The following is a 22,793-nucleotide window of genomic DNA, read 5'->3' on the forward strand; positions in this document are numbered from 1 at the left end:
TGTATTGTTTGTATGCCATTGACAAAAAAAAATCTAAATGTAATCTAGTTTAAATACAGGCTTTAACACAACAAAGTAGAAAAAGTCAAGTGGCGTGAATACTTTCTGAAGGCACTGTAGCTTTCCAACCGTTTCCAATCATAGTAGACTCTGCACATGTCAGGTAGGGTAGGCTATGCACCAAACAGCCAAAGCTTAATTGAAAAAGTGAAGAAAGTGCCTGTACTGATGATGTCAGAGCAAACCAGTCTTTGGTAAATTAATGCTTGGTTACATGAAATGTTAGTTTGGTCGCACATAATACATCACAAGAAAGGCTTTTTTTTTTATCCTTAGCTGGTATGCTTTATTAATAGAGAAATAATGATGTACATAGGCCAACAGAGTAATGTTTGTATCGAAGGTTGGTTGGTTGGATGTGACTGAACTTCGAGGGCTGGTTCCCTGGACACAGATTAAACATAGTCCTGGACTAAAAACCCATTTCAATTGAGATTCTCCATTGAACTTGTTTTTTAGTCCAGGATAAGCCCTGATCTGTATCCGGGAAACTGTCCATAAATGACAATATAAATCGTTCAGAGTAAAGTCTCTACATACAGCATGTATTTGAGTCAGATTTCCCAATAGAAGAAACAGACAATAGAAACAACCTTTTATGCTGCGGCAAATTACCTCAGTAGATATTCCAGTTTATATCATTTCAGTTTTCCCTTCATGATAGATTATCAAATGCTGTTCCTTTGAGTATAACTTCACACAGAGATCATCAAACAAGAATAAAATCTCATTTTTGATGAATGTGAATTGTGTTGTCAAGATATTTACAAAAAGCAGTATATGAAAGAGAAAAAATAGCGAGCTAAATATCACATTGAGGAATGTTACCCGTTTATAGTGTGAATTGTGTTTTACATAAACCTCTAGAAATATTTCATAAAATATAGTATTTTTTATGATACATTAGGCATGATAATATAAGGCATTTCAGTATAAAAACAGAAAGCTAAATTAGAGTATTTATTCCCTTTCTGACCACGGCTATACAGAATCAAAGGTTGGATTTGTGAAGTTCAGATTCGATGTGTTATTGGGAACGAAATCTTCGTCTTCTGCAAAGTCCTCTGGGTCTAGGTCCGCCTCAAACATCCTCTGTAACAAACCGTCCACAGTTTTGTATCCTGGGAGGAAGCAGGCAGAAAGCTGATGTCAGTACAGATTGTTAAAAGGCCCTTTTCAGGTAGGCTACTACCTGAACTTGTCCAACAAAAACGCAGATTTACATTTTCCTTTGCTAAATCTTTTGCTGTTTCCTATTGAAAACAACCCAGGTTTTTGATAACCCTTTTCCAGGTAGTAAATCATAATTCATCACATACTGTATAGCTATGATGATTCGATGTGATTCTATGATGCATTGATTGTGCATTCAGAATTCATAACATTGTATAGCATATTATAGCAGCCATAATATTTGAAAATGCATTAATTGCCATATGCATATATTTCCATACACATTCATAGATTTCCAAGGTATAAAATGTATCATACCACCATACAGGTGATTCAGACAGTGCTACAATGAATTCTCCTCAAAGCTTACTTTTAGAGGCGATCTTGAACATGAGTGCAGGTTTTCCCTTGGTCGACTCAGAGGTGCCCATATCATTGTCGTTCGTTTCCATGGCATCCACCAAGTTTCCATCCAGTTTCTCTCTGATTAGCACAAAGAGAAAGCACAATAAAACAAGATAAACATGGCTGTTCAGGAGGACACACCATTACAGAACGTTCAGATCGAAATGTTTTGCGTAGATTGAGTAGATATGATTGTCATGTTGAATAGGAAATCATATCAACTATTCATCACATTTCTATCTGCAACGCTCTGAACGTTTCACCTCACTGAACACACCCCCAGTCTGCCACATCTACTGGCCAATAAGCAATTAGCAAACCCTTTGTTTTAACATGAACAATTAGCAAACCCTTTATTTGAAGGCAGTGCATCATGAATACTGTATGTGGTTTAGCTTGGAACATGACTCATGGCTACAGGAAGTTATGCATGCTACACTTTCACCCCTCTGACTCAATACGAAATCAAGCCCACCCAAGGCATAACAAATTATTCTCCAATTGCAAAACTATCAGGCACGTACTGTTTGACGCCCAATTCCAGTTCCTCAATTTTCTTTTCCAGAGAAGATTGTAGGTTACTTCTGTCCACGGTGTACTCCACGAAGAAGGCTTCCAGGACGAAAGCAATGAAAATACTGAGGAAAAAAGGCATGTGATACTCGCTCTTTATGAGAATTGAGTGAGTTATCAAATACAAAGTCATACTATGCTGGGTTCCAAATTGATTCCTATCACTGCCCCCTAGGCACTGGAGATCTGAAACTATTGGATGGGTATAAGCAATATGGCGGACATTCCACCAAGCAAATCAAAAGGCAAAGTTAAGTTATTACCATATTGCTTAAACTTGTCTAATCCTTTTAGATCTACAGGAGTGCCTGGGGTGTAGGGGTCGATGTTTTATTCAGCAATAGAGTATCATTGAGAAAAGTTTGTTTGGTTCTTAGTATTTCAAAAAGGAGACTTGTTCTTACTTGATAATGATGATGACGACTACAATGTGGAAGAGGACGAAGAACATCCTGGCTGAGATGTGAGTGACTGTGGTGAAACCGCTGGACAGCAGTGGGACCAACATTAAAGAAAATAATAAAATAGTAACAATTCTCCACTGAATGGTCAGGAATGGTCAAGTTAGCCTGGCAACTTTGAGAAACACTGAGAAATTACCCAGTTGTCTGGATCCTGAAATAAGCTACGAAGACTGTTTAGTAAAGAGAGTTATATTGCAATTTCAACGTATGTTTAACCCTCTACACACATTTACATTGACATTTTAGTCATTTAGCAGACACTCTTATCCAGAGCGACTTACAGGAGCAATTAGGGTTAAGTGCCTTGCTCAAGGGCACATTTACGTCATTTAGCAGACGCTCTTATCCAGAGCAACTCACAAATTGGTGCATTCACCCTATAGCCAGTGGGATAACCACTTTACAATTTTTTTTTTTGGGGGGGGGGGGGGGGGGGGGGGGGGTAGAAGGATTACTTTATCCTATCCCAGGTATTCCTTACCAACCTACTGTAAAGTAATTTATTTTTGACTGTTTTAGTCAGTGAACACTGCTTACCTTACAATTCCGATTCAAGATTTCTATCTTGGAGCAACATTTTCACAAGAGCACATAAAAAGTATTGTTTTAGCTTAATATCTCAATGTATTTTCCCATGCTTTGAAAAGGATATCATCCCACTGGTTGACCACGGTGAGTTCCAGTAGGAGGATAAAAGAGGAAACCACGTTGTTAAAGTTGTTCTTGCAGTAGTTGTGTTTGGCGAATGCTGAGTTTTTGAGCAGGGGGTTTCCACAGAATGCCTTATCTGGATCAGTGGAGTTAGCCTCGAAAAAGCGGATTTTCCCTTTGAACAGCTCCATTCCCACCATGGCAAATATGTAATAGACCACCTGAGAAATACAGTGCATTCAGAAAGTATTCAAACCCAGTCCGTTTTTCCACATTTTGTTACGTTACAAATTTCAAAAAAAATCCTCACAATAGCCCATAATGACAAAGCAAAAACAGGTTTAGAATTTTTGGTAAATTTATTAACAATAAAAAACAGAAATACCTTATTTACATAAGTATTCAGACCCTTTGCTATGAGACTCGAAATTGAGCTCTGGTGCATCCTGCTTCCATTGATCAACATGATTTGGTAAGTCACACACCTGTCTATATAAGATCCCACAGTTGACAGTGCACGTCAGAGCAAAAACCAAGCCATGAGGTCGAAGGATTTGTCCGTAGAGCGCCGAGACAGGATTGTGTCGAGGCACAGATCTGGGGAATGGTACCAAAACATTTCTGCCGCATTGAAGGTCCCCAAGAACACAGTGGCATCCATCATTCTTAAATGGAAGAAGTTTGGAACCACCAAGACTCTTCCTAGAGCTGGCCGCCCGGCCAAACTGAGCAATCGGGGGAAAAGGGCCTTGGTCAGGGAGGTGAACATGAACCCGATGGTCACTGACAGAGCTCCAGAGTTCCTCTGTGGAGATGGGAGAACTTTCCAGAAGGACTACCATCTCTGCAGCACTCCACCAATCAGTTATTTATGGTAGCGTGGCCAGACGTAAGCCACTCCTCAGTAAAAGGCACATGACAGCCCGCTTGGAGTTTGCCAAAAGGCACCTAAAGGACTCTGACCATGAGAAACAAGATTCTCTGGTCTGATGAAACCAAGATTGAACTCTTTGGCCTGAATGCCAAGTGTCACGTCTGGAGGAAAACTGGCACCATCCCTACGGTGAAGCATGGTGGTGGCAGCATCATGCTGTGGGATGTTTTTCAGCGGCAGGGACTGGGAGACTAGTCATGATTGAGGGAAATATTACCGGAGCAAAGTACAGAGAGATCCTTGATGAAAACCTGCTCCAGAGCGCTCAGGATCTCAGACTGGGGCGAAGGTTCACCTTTCAACAGGACAACGACCCTAAGCACACAGCCAAGACAACGCAGGAGTGGCTTCGGGACAAGTCTCTGAATGTCCTTGAGTGGCCCAGCCAGAGATGGGACTTGAACCAAATCGAACATCTCTGGAGTGACCTGAAAATAGCTGTGCAGCGACACTCCCCATCCAACCTGACATAGCTTGAGGGGATCTGCAGAAAAGAATGGGAGAAACTCCCCAAATTCAGGTGTGCCACACTTAGCGTCATACCCAAGAAGATTTGAGGCTGTAATCGCTGCTAAAGGTGCTTCTACACAGTACTGAGTAAAGGGTCTGAATACTTATGTAAATGTGATATTTCCGTTTTTTATTCGTAATAAATTTGCAACAATTTCTAAAAACCTGTTTTTGCTTTATCATTATGGGGTATTGTGTGTAGATTGATGAAGGAAAAAACTATTTAATCCATTTTACAATAAGGCTGTAACGTAACAAAATTTGGAAAGGTCAAGGGGTCTGAATACTTTCCGAATGTACTGTATATGGGACAACTATGTAGTCAATCAGTCATCAGTTGCAACACAGGATTAAATATTGAAGGGACATTTCACTCCAAAATCAATTGTCTGATGTTTTCAGTGTAATTTAAATATGAGTCAATGACCAAGACCATCTGTTTTGTAGATCCAGCTGTATGGCATAATCCAAAATGAAGGAAAGAGATAAGAACTACAATTGTGTGGCGCTTATCTTTTCCATTCATTTGGGGTTGAGGCATATTATAGCTGGATATACACAGCTGATAGATTGGGAATTTGATTCATCTTGACATTTGAAATCATCCGATTCCCTTACAAGCGTCAAACTCATGAGCTTAGTTCAACGGTCGTACCCCATTAGAACCCAAAATATAAGCTTGTTTTACTCCAATGTTTGTAAACAAAGTACATGTAAACAAACACTGTATAGCCTCAAAACATGATTAAAACTATAATTACAATATCATGGATGGTCAGTCCTTGCATCCATAGCTTGGTCTATGAATTTGAGAGTGGTTACATTTCTCCAGCCCTATCCCTCAGCTTTTTAGTGAAACAGTGGCGAGTACACTTTGGTATTGTTTCAACTGCTGATTGGCACTTTAAGCTCAATATGCAGGAATAGGGTCACACTTTGGTCCATAAATATCCTTAATAAACACATTCCCTTCTTGGTGTAAATTTTACTTAACTACACACAAACAACTTACGACGATGAGCTGTCCGAATGTGAGTATCGTCGGTCCAATCTTGATGAGGGTGTTGATGATGGCACGAAACCTGAGGGAGAAAGATCAGGAAGAATATGAGTTCCAAGTCTATGAATGAGAATATCAAATCAACCATATCTGACTTGTATAGGTCTTTCTGCAAATTCATTTTGTCACAGTAGCTACTGCAGATACTAGCTCTGGCAGTTAAGGGAAACGGTTTGATAATGTTTCACATCTTTATTTTGAAACTCTCTTACATGCATGCGTACATGAGCGCACACACACACCAGACCCAGTTCATACAGGAAATGGAAGTCCTTGACCTCCTAACCTTTTGATGCTGTCCACCACTCGTATGAGCCTCAGGATGCGCAGGATGAACACAATGTCCAGGATCTGACGGCTGGTGTAGCCTCCAGCTGGGACAAAACACATGAACATCACAACATGAACGCAAGGCAGACTCGGAGGGCAAAATCATTTTACATGCATGTGTTCTATGCTGCAAGTTACCGATGTTCCAAAACAGGCTGTAGTAGAGTGTACCAGACAGCATAATGAAAAAAGGACAAGGAAAATAAACATTATCCCAAGTCAACATAGGAAGCAGATGTTTGATTTATAGCGCTTTTCAACAAGCTCCTAAAAGTAGGAAAAACCTCATCTATCGCCAAAGTATGCCACCCACTACCAATGTAGGTCATTATGTGTAGTCCCGTGTAGCTCAGTTGGTAGAGCATGGCATTTGCAACGGCAGGGTTGTGGGTTCGATTCCCACGGGGGGCCAGTATGAAAATGTATGCACTCACTAACTGTATGTCGCTCTGGATAAGAGCGTCTGCTAAATTACTCAAATGTAAAATTATATACTATACTGATTTTTCAATAATTTAATTTGAGTATCTATCAAGAGTCATCTATAAAAAAAAACATTAATAAAGTACCATCTTATTTTTGTCTTTCATTGTACTTTTGCTCATTTTCAAATGAAACATGATGACGACTCCTCATTCAACAGACAATCTTCAATAGGTTTAAAATAATACATGAAAAAGACAAAGATATGGGCAACAGAAACAATAGGATGACTCCAACAAACCAATGAGAGGCTTACTATGGGTGACCTTCCACTCCTGCTCCCCAGAGCCAGCACATCGTTGAAATAATGTAAAACCCCAATGTTAGCTCAATGGTCAACAGCAGCCAACATTAACAATGAGCCGCCATCACCACCAGAAGGGGGCTCATGGGGAACAGTAAACCCCAGACAAAATGGACAATTAAGTTGTATATTGTATTTGCCTTAATAACTTAACTGTCATTTTTTATACTGTCTCAATGGCATGGTGGTCTACAATCGGAAATGTAGGCCTAAAACGTTGATGGTTGCAATGCAGGCACACTGCTGCAGAGCCCTTAACAAAGAAAAATAACCTTTACTGTTTGTGAGTAAAGAGCGGAAGTCATCCATGATAACACAATGTGCTAGATTTAAAGACATATTGGGCCAGTTTCCCGGACACAGATTATGCCTAATCCTGGACTTAAAAACCATGCTCAATGGAGAATATAATGTAATTCTAATCAAGGACTAGGTTTGGTCTGTGTCCAGGAACATGGCCCATTTTGGTTTTAGATGTTCAAACTTAGAAATATGGGCGCCGATGCCATGGACGTCACTTAAGGCAGCCCCCCACACCGCTCTGATTCAGAGGGTTTGGGTTAAATGCGGAAGACCTGACTAGGTATCCCTTTTCCCTTCCCTGACACAGATTTAGGTTTTACTTACATAATTTCAGTGCTGAATTGATGATCATAGCTATTAAGGCAGTGATGACGATGATGGTGTCAAACCTGTGTGGATAGTGGTAAGGAAGATATTACTACACAAGTAATTAAACCAAGCAGAAGCGGTCTCCTTTCATTGCAATTCAATCATCATATACCTAATCCGCTAGTACCACTCTTAAGTAAGCAAGCCTTGGTCACAGAATTAGGGATGGTGCATCTACATGGCATAAGGGGAACATAAAACATTGCTTCTAATATTGACCAGACCTGGGTTCAAATAGTATTGGTTTTCTGTGCTTTAGCTGTGCTTGATTGAGCTTGCCTGACACAATGGAACCAATGGAATAGTCACAAAAGTGCAGACCCTGCCCATCCCCTGCATGGCACTCCAGGCAGGCTCAATCAAATGCTCAAAGTATTTGAAGGGAAAACAACAAATTATACTATGTACAGTGCCTTGCAAAAGTATTCATCCCCCTTGTCGTCTTTCCTATTTTGTTGCATTACAACCTGTAATTTAAATGGATTTTTATTTGGATTTCATGTAATGGACATACACAAAATAGTCCAAATTAGTGAAGTGAAATTAAAAAAAATAACTTGTTTCAAAAAAATAAATAACGGAGAAGTGGTACGTGCATATGTATTCAGATATGCACGTACCACAGATATGGTGCAACCAATTACCTTCAGAAGTCACATAATTAGTTAAATAAAGTCCACCTGTGTGCAATCTAAGTGTCACATGATCTGTCACATGATCTCAGTATGTGTGTATATATATATATATATATATACACACACACACACACACACACACCTGTTCTGAAAGGCCCCAGAGTCTGCAAGACCACTAAGCAAGGGGCACCACCAAGCAAGCGGCACCATTAAGAACAATGAGCTCTCCAAACAGGTCAGGGACAAAGTTGTGGAGAAGTACAGATCAGGGTTGGGTTATAAAGAAATATCCCAAACTTTGAACATCCCACGGAGCACCATTAAATCCATTATTAAAAAATGGAAAGAATATGGCACCACAACAAACCTGCCAAGAGAGGGCCGCCCACCAAAAAAACTCATGTACCAGGCAAGGAGGGCATTAATCAGAGAGGCAACAAAGAGATCAAAGATAACCCTGAAGGAGCTGCAAAGCTCCACAGTGGAGATTGGAGTATCTCTCCAGAGGACCACTTTAAGGCGTACACTCCACAGAGCTGGGCTTTATGGAAGAGTGGCCAGAAAAAAGCCATTGCTTAAAGAAAAAAATAAGCAAACACGTTTGGTGTTCGCCAAAAGGCAGGTGGGAGACTCCCCAAACATATAGAAGAAGGTACTCTGGTCAGATGAGACTAAAATTGAGATTTTTGGCCATCAAGGAAAACGCTGTGTCTGGCGCAAACCCAGCACCTCTCATCACCCCGAGAACACCATCCCCACAGTGAAGCATGGTGGTGGCAGCATCATGCTGTGGGGATGTTTTTCCATCGGCAGGGACTGGGAAACTGGTCAAAATTGAAGGAATGATGGATGGCGCTAAATACAGGGAAATTCTTGAGGGAAACCCGTTTCAGTCTTCCAGAGATTTGAGACTGGGATGGAGTTTCACCTTCCAGCAGGACAATGACCCTAAGCATACTGCTAAAGCAACACTCGAGTGGTTTAAGGGGAAACATTTAAATGTTTTGGAATGGCCTAGTCAAAGGCCAGACCTCAATCCAATAGAGAATCTGTGGTATGACTTAAAGATCGCTGTACACCAGCGGAACCCATCCGGGGGGGGGGGTGAATAGTTATGCATGCTCGAGTTGTCTGTTTTTTTGTCTTATTTCTTGTTTGTTTCACTCCCAAATAAATATTTGCATCTTCAAAGTGGTAGGAATGTTGTGTAAATCAAATGATACAAACCCCCCCAAACTTTAATTCCAGGTTGTAAGGCAACAAAATAGGAAAAATGCCAAGTGGGGTGAATACTTTTGCAAGCCACTGTATACTACTACTGGCTACATAAGGGGTTGGTTTCCCAGATTCAGATTGAGCTTAGTCCTGGACTAAAAAGAAAGCTCAATGGAGATTCTTCAGTAAGCATGCTTTTTAGTCCAGGACTAGGCTTAAATCGCTGCCCGCGTAACCGGACAAAAATGCTTGGGCTTCTCACCAGTTCCAGAACTGGTGTCTGGAGAAGAAGGCGCGGGGTTCAAAGCTGTACAGTTTGAGGAGGATCTCTAGGAGATAGAGGACCAGGAAAGCCCACTCTACGTTGGCTATCAGCGGGTCGTCCTCGTCCAGGCCGATGAACACTGCGTTAACCAGGATGATCAGGTCGTAGGTGTACACAAACGCCCTGGATATTACACACACGGAAAGAAACACGCAAAGATATACATGAGACCTACACGTATATAAGCGCACACAGACACACTACAGCTGCCCCACACTCTAGTCTTAAGTTAACCATGTTCAAGTCAACAATGTTCATGTCAACCATGTTCTAGCTATCTGGACTATATTTTAGAGGTATAGCATTATATAATGTAGTGACTTGTGAACGTTTATAAGTCATCTTTCACAAACGTCATAAAATTAACACACATTCTACAACTCTTGTAAAGTTTCAAGGCTCACATGGAAAATAAACTTTATTGTTCCCACAGGAAAAAACACAAATACTGGAAATACCAATGACCAGTCAAATACTAAAGTCAAAATGTACCAAATGGTTCTTAAAGTTATCTTATGCAAAGAAAGGAGTCTAGCAAACTGATGTATGCATCAACGAAAATGAAGTTTAGATTTTGTAAAGTAATTTTTAGGTGTTTAAACACGCAAGTGGGAGAAACAGTGAGAAGGGTAGAGGGAGGGATTGAACCCTGGTCTCCAGTAGGGAGTTGTATATGTTACCACTATACCACGGCTCTGACGCTGAAAGGAATCTAGTAAATAGCGGGCAAAAGTGATTGGAGTTATATCACTACAAACAAGAACTAGTTAAAAAAGATGTCATTATGAGGTTTACCAAGGAATTGGTTGAGAAACACTGAATTACTTTCATATATATACACACTTTCAGATACTTTCACACGCTCCCCCAAACCTCTTCCCTGTACGTCTGCTGAGTAACATCTACACTCATTGGCTGCACTCACCTGTGCTGGACCATGCGGCAGACTAGACGACTGGGGGAGGAGAGATAGAGAGAGGGTAGCCATGTCTGGAGGGGGTGAGGCCGTGACTTCATCATGATCACCTGGATGTTCAGGAGGTCCGCCAGCTGAACAAATGCCACTTTTCCTGCACAGGTGAATGGATGGATGAAATGAATCAATTAAGGCTTCAGCTCAAAGAAGGTGCTGCTTGGGTTACACTATGGTCGCGTTCCACTGTACTATGTCAGTGACTGGGAATTCGGGCTTCAGATGGCTATATCATATGATGTGGATGTTAGCTGACATATTAAACACCTATCCAGGTGTTGTGAGATCTGGCAGTCATCTGCAATCCGCAATTTAGTCAGCATGTAACATCTTCGTGTGGGTCTCTGTGTGACGTAGACTCCACCCACTCACCTATGCAGCCTTTATTGTTGTCGTCGGAGACACTCCACAGCAGCTCCCTGTGGGCGTTGCTGATGTCCGGCTGGACCAACCGCACAAGCTGGTTCCAACAGGCCTGGCTTACCACAGGCTCCTCCTCTCCCTTCCTCTCCTGCAGCACGCCAAAGGCACGCACCATCTTGTGCCTCTTGGCCCTGACGAGCAGCCGTACTTCTTCCTGATTGGGTACATAGGATAGGAGTAGGATGAAGTTGCCCCTAGACGCTGATCTTGGGTCAGTGTAGCATTTTCCCCACAAATGGTTGAGGTTAGGGTGAGGGGAGGGGAATCTGATCCTAGACCTGTACCTAGAGGAAACTTCACCCCAATGCACATGGGTGAAGTGACTTCACTTGACCTATAACCTCAGATCAGTGAAGATGAAGCAAAGGAGATTTTAGACTACTAACACCCACCTAGGGAAAGTGATGAGTTGGTTATACAGTGGGGAGAACAAGTATTTGATACACTGCCGATTTTGCAGGTTTTCCTACTTACAAAGCATGTAGAGGTCTGTAATTTTTATCATAGGTACACTTCAACTGTGAGAAACGGAATCTAAAACAAAAATCCAGAAAATCACATTGTATGATTTTTAAGTAATTAATTTGCATGACATAAGTATTTGATACATCAGAAAAGCAGAACTTAATATTTGGTACAGAAACCTTTGTTTGCAATTACAGAGATCATATGTTTCCTGTAGATCTTGACCAGGTTTGCACACACTGCAGCAGGGATTTTGGCCCACTCCTCCATACAGACCTTCAGGTTTTGGGGCTGTCGCTGGGCAATACGGACTTTCAGCTCCCTCCAAAGATTTTCTATTGGGTTCAGGTCTGGAGACTGCCTAGGCCACTCCAGGACCTTGAGATGCTTCTTACGGAGCCCCTCCTTATTTGCCCTGGCTGTGTGATTTGGGTCGTTGTCATGCTGGAAGACCCAGCGACGACCCATCTTCAATGCTCTTACTGAGGGAAGGAGGTTGTTGGCCAAGATCTCGCGATACATGGCCCCATCCATCCTCCCCTCAATACGGTGCAGTCGTCCTGTCCCCTTTGCAGAAAAGCATCCCCAAAGAATGATGTTTCCACCTCCATGCTTCACGGTTGGGATGGTGTTCTTGGGGTTGTACTCATCCTTCTTCTTCCTCCAAACACGGCGAGTGGAGTTTAGACCAAAAAGCTCTATTTTTGTCTCATCAGACCACATGACCTTCTCCCATTCCTCCTCTGGATCATCCAGATGGTCATTGGCAAACTTCAGACGGGCCTGGACATGCGCTGGCTTGAGCAGGGGGACCTTGCGTGCGCTGCAGGATTTTAATCCATGACGGCATAGTGTGTTGCTAATGGTTTTCTTTGAGACTGTGGTCCCAGCTCTCTTCAGGTCATTGACCACGTCCTGCCGTGTAGTTCTGGGCTGATCCCTCACCTTCCTCATGATCATTGATGCCCCATGAGGTGAGATCTTGCATGGAGCCCCAGACCGAGGGTGATTGACCGTCATCTTGAACTTCTTACATTTTCTAATAATTGCGCCAACAGTTGTTGCCTTCTCACCAAGCTGCTTGCCTATTGTCCTGTAGCCCATCCCAGCCTTGTGCAGGTCTACAATTTTATCCCTGATGTCCTTACACAGCTCTCTGGTCTTGGCCATTGTAGAGAGGTTGGAGTCTGTTTGATTGAATGTGTGGACAGGTGTATTTTATACAGGTAACGAGTTCAAACAGGTGCAGTTAATACAGGTAATGAGTGGAGAACAGGAGGGCTTCTTAAAGAAAAACTAACAGGTCTGTGAGTGCAGGAATTCTTACTGGTTGGTAGGTGATCAAATACTTATGTCATGCAATAAAATGCAAATTAATTACTTAAAAATCATACAATGTGATTTTCTGGATTTTTGTTTAAAATTCCGTCTCTCACAGTTGAAGTGTACCTGTGATAAAAATTACAGACCTCTACATGCTTTGTAAGTAGGAAAACCTGCAAAATCGGCATTGTATCAAATACTTGTTCTCCCCACTGTAGATATCATAATGAGTCCTTTTTGACACCACACAATTATCAGCCACTCACTTTTCTCACCAACTCAGTGGCCTTGTGGTTAGAGTGTCCGCCCTGAGATTGGAAGGTTAGGAATTCGATGCCCGGCGGAGTCATACCAAAGACTGTAAAAATGGGACCTGATGGGTCTCTGCTTGGCACTTAGCATTACGGAGATTTGAGTGTAAGGCCCTGTGATAGACCAGCGTCCTTTCTTGGGGGGTGTACTTGTACACCAAGCTGCCTTAAGCTACAGACACAGGAGATAGGCTCCTGCTTCTATGAGCCATTCCGTCTCGCACAAGCCAAGGCTACATACATTTTAAAGTCACCAATATTGAATTGCATAATAAACCCATAACAGAAGCACTCAAAATAGCTACCTTTAAGCAACAACCTACAAAAGTTATGCGATGTTCTACTAGCTCATTCAGACACGCGCTACACAGAATGGAACAAACCATATCAGAACCAACAAAAGGAGCAAATCTGCGAAGAAATTGCTTATATCATTGTCTTGTCCGCCCACTTTACCTTCAGGTACTTTTTGTAGTTGTTGTACACGACCGCCAAGAACACCGACATGAAGATGTACGTGTTGATGAGGATATAGATGATGAAGAACACGGCAAAGAAAACGCTGAAGTTGTACGCTGGCATCCTACGTGGGGAAATAAAGACAAAAATACATCAAGATTTGTCCACGTAAGTGTCTGTATATTAAAGATTAAACAATTAAATTACTCATGAGATATTTTACAGTTTAGTCATTTAGCAGACACTCTTATCCAGAGCGACTAACAACCAGTTTATTCAACTTCAGTAGGCAAAAACCACCACGTGTCACCATCAATGCAAGCATAATCTACTCCCAGCAAAATAGTTGTTGGTTTATTAGGTACACCACCCGTTCAAGAAAATGGTTTGCTCCTACAGACAGGGAGTCACGTGGCTGTGGCTTGCTATATAAAGCAGGCAGACAGGCATAGAGGCATTCAGTTACTGTTCGACTGAACATTAGAATGGGCAAAACAAGTGACCTAAGCGACTTTGAACGTGGTATGATCGTCAGTCCCAGTCGCGACGGTTCCAGTACCTCAGAAACGTCCGTCCTCCTGGGCTTTTCACGCACGACAGTGTCTAGGGTTTACTGAGAATGATGGGCTATTGCAGCAGACGACCACACCGGGTTCCTTTCCTATCAACTAAAAACAAAAAGAAGCGGCTCCATTGGGCACGCGATCGCCAACAATGGACAATTGAGGAGTGGAAAAACATTGCCTGGTCCGACGAATCCTGGTTCCTGTTGCGTTATGCTGAGTCAGGATTTGGAGTAGGCAGCATGGGTCCATGGCTCAATCCTGCTTGGTTTCAACGGTACAGGCTGGTGGTGGTGGGGTAATGGCGTAGGGAATGTTTTCCTGGCACGCGTTAGGACCCTTGAGCAACGTTTCCATGCCCCGAGGAATTCAGGCTGTTCTGGAGGCAAAGAGGGATCCGACCCGCTACTAGATGGGTGTACCTAATAAACTGGCCACTGAGTGTATATAGAAAGGGGACGTTGCACTTAAAGTTGCACTACAAATTAAAAGTCATACAGTTAAAGCTATAATCCTTAAATGCTACATCCATTGTTGGACTTATAAATGAATTATATATACCCATTGATTCTTAAAGAAATAACTTCATGAGCTTAGTCCAACTGTCATACTCCATCAGAACCCAAAATATAAGATTGTTTACAAACATTGGAGTAGAAACAATGTAAACAAATACTGTCTAGCTTCAAAACATGGTTAAAACTATAATTGTGATATAGTGTATGGTCAGCCCTTGCATCCATAGCTCTGTCTAGGAATTTGACAGTGGTTACATTTCTTCATGCCCATTCCTAGGCTTTTTACCAGAGGTGTGGTGACAGCTTTGTTATTTTTTCAATTAAGGATTCTAGCTTTAAAGAAGCATTCACATCTTATTAGATTTCATAACAAAAAGCATAAATATAAAATTATCACAATAAATTCATAATAAAAAGCAGAAGGAATATGGTTGGATAGTGGATATATCCAGGGTACTCACATGACATCTGGGCTGTTGGCAGTAGTGACTAGGACATAGAGATCAAAGACAATCTCCAGATAGTTGGTGAAATAGGGGCGTCCCTCTGTTGTTTTAAGGTCCCTAGGGAGGAAGAAGCAGCACAAATCTGGTTTGCATTACGTCCAACAACAATGCCCCCCCCCCTCAAAAACATGAACCTTCACCATTAGCCAGTCAACTGCAGAAATGACCCTGGATGAGTGTCTAAGGGCAACTTGATCCTAGTCCCCTCCCTCTTTGCAAACAGGAAGTATGGATGGATGTGCTCTACTAACCACACAAGGCTGGTGTAGGATGACATAGCCCCTCAGAGCACTGCTTTTCTTTCTGATGGTTAAGATTAGGTTTGGGAATTGGGATAGAATAGCTGATCCTAGACCTGCTCTTATAGAGGAAACTACAGTAGTTTTCAGTGCAACTTTATGAAGTGCTACGCATTTGGTAATAATTATTTGCTTGCCAACTATATATCAGACCGGCATGGGTGCAGGCTTTTGTTCCAACCCAGCATGAACACACCTGATTCAACTAATAAAAAGTATTGATATATATGAGTTGATTAGTTGAATCAGATGTGTTACTGCTTGGCTGGAACAAAGGCCTGCACTCAGACCAGTCCTCTGAAGACAAGATGATCACCCCTGTTCTAGAGCTTACAATGCTGGCAAACATATGCCCATATGACTACAGGACATTCCTGATCCTGACTTACCTTTTCCCAAAGAGTTTGAGGGCCATGAGTGAGAACATGAGCACGCTGAACATGAAGAGCAGGAAGACATAGAGGATCTGAGGCAGTGCGTTTCGGATGCTTCGGAATGCTCTCCGGAGCTAGAGGAAAAAAGAGAGAATGTGAGTGAGTGATAAAAGGGAAGGGGGATACCTAGTCAGTTGCACAATTTAATGCATTCAACCTAAATGTGTCTTCCGCATTTAACCCAACCCCCCTGAATCAGGGGGAAGATGATGTTTGTGTGTGTGACAGACAGACAATACATTAACTGAGACGGAGAAAAAAGGAGAGAGAGTTTTTACCTGTCGTCCCTCAGTGATGTTGACCAGTAGGAGGGGCCTCAGTACCCGCGACCAGCGGACAGCGTAGAAACCTGTGGCTTTCAACGCCCCATAAATGATCATGTCAACAAGTGAGAGCTGAGAAAGGGAAAAACTTCAATTAGTACCCTGTTTGTTTCTTTGTAATGGGGGAGTAGTTACTCAAAGTTGTATGCTAAATTCCAAAATTGACCTCTAACGACTCCTGGAGATCAAAGTAGATTGTATAGATTTAGTGTAGTTATTGTATTGTAGTCATATTGTTTCCATCTATCCAATCCTGAAGTGGGTGAGAGTAATGGCTAGTGGTTGATTTGCAATTCAGCATTTTTATTATTATTTCATAGCAATTCTCACACAGAAACTAACTCAAGTGGAGCCCAGTGTTGGAAGTTGGAATTGGTCTAGTAGCATGACGGCTTGAAGCTAGACCAATTCCAACATTGGGCTCCACTTTTCCACACACTGCTCAATCAAAAGTCAACACCACCCCAGTCATACAATTTACATTGAAATATGTTTCACCATCTATAGCTGCCATATACTATCTATATCTACTGCTATCAATACATGTTTGCATATATGGTCAATACAGGAGTTAGCGGTGTACAACAGTGCACTCAAAATGAGTCATTTGTTTATTCAGAATCAAACCGAGTTATAGCGTTAACACTAGGAAGTAACTAGGAGTTGAGAATCACTGACACAGGGAAACTTTGGGCTAAAGGTTTATTCACAACAATGTGCAAAGCACTTCTCAGCACATTCTCAACTTGTAATACAGTTACTTCAAATGCTGCTACACCGAGTCACTGGGTGAGTTTCCCAATTCCTTCTTGGCCAAAGTAGTATGCGATTTCTTTCAACGACCCAGACTAATACATGTTAGTAATACCTTGGTTGTGGGTTTGATTCCAGCATTGTTCATATATACAGAATATGTATAAGCTGTCGCTGGATAAAATCATTCTAATAAATTAAAATGTATTATTTAGGTATGTGTACCTTGATAGAGATGCATACTGAATCAAAAGCACTGGATCCCAATGACCCTAGTGTTCATGTCTTGTGAGGAGAGGTAGGAGCAGAGCAGACAAGGAATTTCCGATGTAGTAGTTGGAGAAATAAAGTTGTATTGTCCTATATTGTATTGCACTAAAGAACATGAGGGTAATATGCACGCCTTAAACTTGAGTATACCAGGGCTGAAAAATAATAAAGATAAGAAATTAGAGGTCCGCTGTTCCCCTGTGCATTATTCCTGCACCTAAAAATAATTGTATTGCAGTAGTTGAGTTGCTCCTACCAAAATGATAACAAAGATGCAGATGTTCTTGGGGTCTTTCCAAAACCTTTCCCGGGGGATGACTTTGGCGTAGTGCACGAGCCGAGCAGTGAAGGCTGCCAGACAGACAAGCTCGATCACTGAGGTCACCTGAGGGAGAAAAAAACGTGTGGCTACTATCAATTCAGGAAAAGATTACAGTGGGGAAAAAAAGTATTTAGTCAGCTACCAATTGTGCAAGTTCTCCCACTTAAAAAGATGAGAGAGGCCTGTAATTTTCATCATAGGTACACGTCAACTATGACAGACAAATTGAGAAAAATAAATCCAGGAAATCACATTGTAGGATTTTTAATGAATATATTTGCAAATTATGGTGGAAAATAAGTATTTGGTCACCTACAAATAAGCAAGATTTCTGGCTCTCACAGACCTGTAACTTCTTTAAGAGGCTCCTCTGTCCTCCACTCGTTACCTGTATTAATGGCACCTGTTTGAACTTGTTATCAGTATAAAAGACACCTGTCCACAACCTCAAACAGTCACACTCCAAACTCTACTTTGGCCAAGACCAAAGAGCTGTCAAAGGACACCAGAAACAAAATTGTAGACCTGCACCAGGCTGGGAAGACTGAATCTGCAATAGGTAAGCAGCTTGGTTTGAAGAAATCAACTGTGGGAGCAATTATTAGAAAATGGAAGACATACAAGACCACTGATAATCTCCCTCGATCTGGGGCTCCACGCAAGATCTCACCCCGTGGGGTCAAAATGATCACAAGAACGGTGAGCAAAAATCCCAGAACCACACGGGGGGTTCTGGAATGACCTGCAGAGAGCTGGGACCAAAGTAACAAAGCCTACCATCAGTAACACACTACGCCGCCAGGGACTCAAATCCTGCAGTGCCAGACGTGTCCCCCTGCTTAAGCCAGTACATGTCCAGGCCCGTCTGAAGTTTGCTAGAGTGCATTTGGATGATCCAGAAGAGGATTGGGAGAATGTCATATGGTCAGATGAAACCAAAATAGAACTTTTTGGTAAAAACTCAACTCGTCGTGTTTGGAGGACAAAGAATGCTGAGTTGCATCCAAAGAACACCATACCTACTGTGAAGCATGGGGGTGGAAACATCATGCTTTGGGGCTGTTTTTCTGCAAAGGGACCAGGACGACTGATCCGCGTAAAGGAAAGAATGAATGGGGCCATGTATCGTGAGATTTTGAGTGAAAACCTCCTTCCATCAGCAAGGGCATTGAAGATTAAACGTGGCTGAGTCTTTCAGCATGACAATGATCCCAAACACACCGCCCGGGCAACGAAGGAGTGGCTTCGTAAGAAGCATTTCAATGTCCTGGAGTGGCCTAGCCAGTCTCCAGATCTCAACCCCATAGAAAATCTTTGGAGGGAGTTGAAAGTCCATGTTGCCCAGCGACAGCCCCAAAACATCACTGCTCTAGAGGAGATCTGCATGGAGGAATGGGCCAAAATACCAGCAACAGTGTGTGAAAACCTTGTGAAGACTTACAGAAAACGTTTGACCTGTGTCATTGCCAACAAAGGGTATATAACAAAGTATTGAGAAACTTTAGTTATTGACCAAATACTTATTTTCCACCATAATTTGCAAATAAATTCATTAAGAATCCTACAATGTGATTTTCTGGATTTTTTTTCCTCATTTTAATAATAATAATAATAATAATAATAATAAAAATAATAAGCCATTTAGCAGACGCTTTTATCCAAAGCGACTTACAGTCATGCGTGCATACATTTTTGTGTATGGGTGGTCCCGGGGATCGAACCCACTACCTTGGCGTTACAAGCGCCGTGTTCTACCAGCTGAGCTACAGAGGACCACCATTTTGTCTGTCATAGTTGACGTGTACCTATGATGAAAATTACAGGCCTCTCTCATCTTTTTAAGTGGGAGAACCTGCACAATTGGTGGCTGACTAAATACATTTTTTCCCCCACTGTACATATGCACAACCAATTGTTAGCAATTCAACCAAGTTTGACTGGGGTGGTGTTCATTTGGCGCAAACAGGAAAAAATGCTTTGAAACAGAGGGGCTACATGAACTTGTCCAATAAGAATATTTCTGTTTCAGAACATTTCTGCAACGTGCCCTAGGCCTACTGAACACGACCCTGGTACTCTCATCAAAAAACAGAGGTCACACACAGTGCTACACATAATACAACTGTTGGACAACTGTGGATAGATTTAAAACATGAAAAGAGCAATAAAACAAGCCTAAAGAAAATGGGTTATTAGTAAAGGTTTCAAGAGACAAACACTCCAGCATACTGCATGGAATGCTTCATTATCTCTGGGCCAAAACATTGGCGTTTAAAAAGACTGAGAATTGCACCAAGCTGAGAGGAATATCATTGTGGATATCTACCCATATTGGCAGAGGAACAACTGCTGGGTCTTCAAAGATGGCCAAAGCCAGGTCCACTATGATGAAGGCATACACCAAGATCTGCAACCCCCAGTGGTTATAGAGCAAGTACAATCTGTGGAAGAAAAAACAACAACCAGAATCCATATGTCAGTTGAATTATCCAATATCTTCAACCATAGATATCCCACTCTTTCTCTCTTTCTGATGACTGTCTTTTTTTAAATTTATGTTTTATACTGTTACACACACAACTACAAACACGGCCTATGATTGCAGGACTACCTCTACTGCTATCCTTAAGCTACAAGTGACAAGATTCTATCTATTTTTATTTATTCTAATACATGCTCTGTCTATTTGGATGTATTCAACAAGTTGAATGCTCTGGCAACAACTATAACCTAACATCATTAAACATAACCATCTCTACCTACCTTATAGCTTGAGGTGTTGTGTCAAAAAATATGTTCCTGTTATACTGGGCGTCTGACAGGTACACTGCTGCAAGGTCAAAATCCTGGAGCACCCCCACAGACAAGAAAAGCAGCTGGTGAATATTCTACACAAATAAAGCTTTAATATATATGCAATATCATAGCCATATCTAGATTATACATATAGACCCTACTGTTTTGTATTAAGTGTCTCAAGGTAGGAATGCTGATCTAGGATCAGCTCCCACTTGTCCATGTAAAAGCCAAAACTGTGATCCCAAATCAGCACTCCTACTGTAAAATGCATGAAAAATACAGGCGCTGGATGAAAAATGAAGTGTGTGATCCCAACAGGTCAAGTCATGTAATGGGTACAGCTTATGATCATATGAATCCATATGGGTGGGATCCGTGTTGATGTCAAAGCAATAGAGCAAATAGGGACATTGACTATGTATAATGTACATAGTCTGATAAGTGTCAAGGCAACACATTAAATCACAGAAGATAATTAAGTAGTGTGTAATGAACCAAAATTCTAATTTCAAGGGGCAAAGGCTCTGCGCAATACAGGGAAATACAAACATGTTGATTACATGTATACTTTACACGTTAATGGAAAAACAAGCGTGATGTATTGGCTGAGACAAAACTGATTATTGCCATGCCAGTAAGCGAGCCTATAGTTGATGCACTTTTGATGCATGACTATTTTATGCATTATTATCATGATTTCGAACAATACACATAGCCTACAGTAACCTAGAACAACTTTATAAAACTATGCACATACGGTACTCTGCACGAACGCAAACAACTTAAGTAGGAGGTCATGTGATGAGACAGTGACAGAGACAGAAAGAAAATACTATATAATGTATCGACTTGGAAATGTAACGGAGCACCAATAAGTGATATGTCAGCAATAGGCTACAAAGTATCACTTACATCCTTTGTCTTTCCATTAACAGTTTTAGATGTATTTCCAATGTTTGTTATCCGCGTTCCATTTTCAGGCGCCTCTTCTGGAGTTATTTCCTTTTTATCTGGTTCAGACATTGTTTTGAGCATTACATTTCCCTTGAAAATGTACTTTTCTCCTCTTTCGTAGGCCTAGATCAACTATTCGCTCCAGTTAGCAGGATATCCCGTGATTGAGTTGGGAGTCGTCCCCAAATAATTATAACTCCTGTTTTCCTGCACGTTACTGCGTCTGCTACATATACATTCCTCAAATATCAAACATTCTTGACGAATTGGAGGCATGTTAACATTTTTACCTCCTGTCGTAATCGGAGGATGGAGTAGCCTACAGTCTTTTTTTCAACGATCACAGAAAGATTGTGAAGTGAATGCCTTATGCCATGATTTTTATCTGTCATGTGACAATTTTAGCGGAAATAGCGGAGAAGAGAGGACCGCGCTGGAAGGAAACTTTATGGCCTGAGTGGAGTTGGCCGAATGTGAGAACTCAAGGTCCGTACAGCACTCGAATGAGAGAAAACATCATTTAAAAGTTAAACTGATGCTATACACTGAGTGGTCGAAACATTAGGAACACCTGTTCATTCCATGACATAGACCAGGGTTCTTCAATTCCGGTCCTGGAGGGCCGAAACACCTCTGTTTTTCATCCTCTCCTTCTAATCAGGGAATAATTCAGACCTGGGACACCAGGTCAATTAACTACCAGGTAGAAATAAAAAACAGAAGTGTTTCGGCCCTCCAGGACCGGAATTGAAGAACCCTGACATAGACTGACCAGATGAATCCAGGTGAAAGCTATGATCCCTTATTGATGTCACCTGTTAAATCCACTTCAATCAGTGTAGATGTAGGGGAGGAGACAGGTTAAAGAAGGATTTTTAAGCCTTGAGATAATTTAGACATGGCTTCTGTATGTGTGCCATTCAGAGGGTGAATGGGCAAGACAAAATATTGAAGTGCCTTTGAATGGTGTATGTTAGTCATAGCCGCGGGAAGTAGGGGTGATGTGTGTGCTGCAGAACCCCCTGAAAAATCAGAATAAAAAACACACAAAATAATATATATCATCGTTTTTTTTGGGGGGGGGGGGGGGGGGGGATATTTTCATAAAAGTAGTGCACTGGGCCTTTAATAGTCCTGTATTAGCAGACCATATGCTCCAGTGTGGGAAAAAATAAAACATACAATCCCAAACTACTTCCCACAGCTATGATGGTAGTAGGTGCCAGGCCAGTGGCGGCTGGCCGATAGAGGGCGCTAGGGCGCCGCCCCCTTAAATAAAATAATTTAAAAAAATAAAATAAAAA

General features: G+C 41.7%; 1 protein-coding gene across 1 annotated transcript; it reads right to left on the reverse strand.

Moving 5' to 3' along the window:
• Positions 1–328: 328 nt before the first annotated feature.
• On the reverse strand, positions 329–21,669 carry LOC311130801 (two pore channel protein 2-like). Its single transcript, XM_084163599.1, has 19 exons — positions 21,448–21,669; positions 20,500–20,582; positions 20,063–20,177; positions 17,671–17,799; positions 16,347–16,463; positions 16,024–16,142; positions 15,291–15,392; positions 13,746–13,872; positions 11,140–11,344; positions 10,720–10,864; positions 9,732–9,917; positions 7,575–7,639; positions 6,117–6,204; positions 5,783–5,852; positions 3,328–3,547; positions 2,616–2,706; positions 2,163–2,276; positions 1,604–1,716; positions 329–1,181 (listed from the first exon to the last, which is right to left on the reverse strand). Exons 1-19 carry the CDS (start codon positions 21,568–21,570, stop codon positions 1,042–1,044), a joined length of 2,352 nt encoding a protein of 783 aa, XP_084019725.1. The 5' UTR covers positions 21,571–21,669; the 3' UTR covers positions 329–1,041.
• Between the last annotated feature and the right edge of the window lie 1,124 nt (positions 21,670–22,793).

This window comes from Coregonus lavaretus (genome assembly GCF_964263955.1).
Source record: "Coregonus lavaretus genome assembly, chromosome: 6".
Lineage (NCBI taxonomy): Eukaryota > Metazoa > Chordata > Actinopteri > Salmoniformes > Salmonidae > Coregonus > Coregonus lavaretus.